General features: G+C 38.8%; 1 protein-coding gene across 1 annotated transcript in view; it reads right to left on the reverse strand.

The window, feature by feature from the left end:
• Positions 1–2,213, reverse strand: part of ATXN10 (ataxin 10) — a 163,883-nt gene that overhangs the window by 123,690 nt on the left and 37,980 nt on the right. The window contains exon 6 of the mRNA XM_012659791.1: positions 2,084–2,213. This exon is cut by the window's right edge and continues 13 nt beyond it. Within this exon, the coding sequence (XP_012515245.1) occupies positions 2,084–2,213 (130 nt within the window). The remainder of the gene's footprint in view (positions 1–2,083) is intronic.

Genomic DNA, 2,213 nt, shown 5'->3' on the forward strand with positions numbered 1-2,213 from the left:
GGGACCAAAAATGCATTTGATAAAATATTACGGCCTTTCATAATAAAAACCTTCAACAAGTAGAAGGCAATAAGCAGAAGTAGGAAGAAAGGATTAAGCAGAAGGAAAGTTCTTTATCCCGAGAAAGTACATCTACGAAACCCCCCCAGCTATTATAACATCATAATCAATGGCAAAAGACTGAAAGCTTTTCCCCTAAGATCACAAATAAAACAGGGATGTCTACTCAACACTGTGTTGGAATTTCCAGTCAAGGCGATTAGGTAAGGAAAAGAAATAAAAGGCAATCCGATTGGAAAGAAAAAATAAAACTGTATCTATTCGCAAATGACATGGTCCTATACAGAGAAAATCCTCGAGAATCACAAAAAATCTAGTAAAACTATAAATGAGTTCAGCAAGAAACATTGCAGGATACAAGATCAATGTACAAAAATCAATTCTAATTCTATAGACTAGTAATAAACAATCCAAAAAGAATTTAAGAAAACAATTCCATTTGCGATAGCATCAAAAAGAATAAAATACTTAGAATAAATTTAACTAAAGACATGCAAAACTTGTACACTAAGAACTATAAAACACTGAAGAAATTTTAAAAGACCTAAGTAAGTGGAAAAATATCCTTTATTCATGGACTGGAATTACGATGACAATATTCCTGGAATTGAGCTACAGATTCATGCAATCCTTATCAAAACTCCAGCTGTTCTTTGAACAAATTGAAAAGTTGATCCAAAAATCAACATGGAAACCTAGGTGACCTAGAACAACCAAAAAAAATATTGAAAAAGAAGAGCAAAATTAGAAGATTCACACTTCCTGACTTTAAAACTCACTTTAAAGTTAAATATTCAAGATAGTGTAATACTGGTGTGTAAGAGAGAAAGTGGACTGAAAAAAAGAAAAAAACTGAATGGAGCCTCAGGAACCTGTGGAACAACAACAAAAGACTAACATCTGATCTTCTGACTATAGCGGAACTATTCTACCACAGTGCCCGGGTGAGCCTGCACATATCCATGCAGGCCACAGTTTGAACAGCAGCGAATGTGAGTCTTGGCTAAACACCTTGTGATGTTCCTGGAACCCGAGAGGATGGGAGGGCTGTCTCCTTCTTGTCCTTCTGTCTCCTAAGGGAGGCTGTCCTGACACTGGTTCAGATAAAGTATTGTCCTAACGAGGTATGGAGCTTTCTGCCCCACCCTCCTCAGAATATAAAAGCGCTCCAAGCAGTCAAGAAGTATCTCCTCCGCAACAGGGTACCCCACAGTTCACACTCCAGTCATCCTGCCCTTGTGTGTGGGCCAAGGATCACGAGGAGCTGGGCCCTTTGGCTTCTTCTCTTCTCTGTCCACATAAGTAACAAATTGTCTAACCCTAAAAGTGGCGTGTTATACCTTGTACCTTCACAGGTCACATCAGTCAGGCTTCAGCTGTGCTGTGCCTTGCACTGTGTGCACCTGACATGGAATTCCAGAAGGAGCAGAGAAAGAATGTGGGCTTGAAAAAATATTCAAACAAATTAACAGCTAAAGACTTCCCAAGTTTGGCAAAAGATACAGACCTACAGATTCAAGAAGTTGAAGGAAACCCCAAAAGGATAAACCCAAAGAAATCTATGCCAAGATATCATAATTAACTTCTGACAAGACAAAGAAAAACCTTAAAAGCAACCAGAGAGAAATGATGCATTATGTAGTAGGGCAACAATTTGAATGGCAGCGAACAGGTGCCCACAAAGAACACACCAACCTCAGCTCTCACGAGCCACCTACCGCAGCCGCAACAGTACGACCTACACTGCAAAGGTCCTGGGCATTTCACGCTACCAAGAACATTCTTGCCCCTCCTCACCACTTTAAAAAATTCTCCTGCTCCTTAAAGGCCCACCTCAAACCTCACCTCACCTCTTTTACAAGTTCTCCAGGTTCTGCTCAAAACCTTTTCTAATTTGTCAACATATGTTAAATTCTAACCTATTGTTCAATTATCATAATTTGAGTTTTTACTTAAAATCTCTACAAGGAAAATCATTTGTCAGGATGTCCTTAAGCAATCAAATTTCTAACAAGATACTTACGGCCATTCTGATTCAGGATGCTTTTGGTGAGCATCTATGACATCAATTGCAATATTGAGGTTTTCTTCCAGTTCTTTCATTCTTTCAGGATTAAGAGATGTAAACAAAATCATTGAAGAGTAGGCAACAA

The sequence above is a fragment of the Propithecus coquereli genome, unplaced genomic scaffold (genome assembly GCF_000956105.1).
Source record: "Propithecus coquereli isolate 6110/MARCELLA unplaced genomic scaffold, Pcoq_1.0 Scaffold633, whole genome shotgun sequence".
NCBI lineage: Eukaryota > Metazoa > Chordata > Mammalia > Primates > Indriidae > Propithecus > Propithecus coquereli.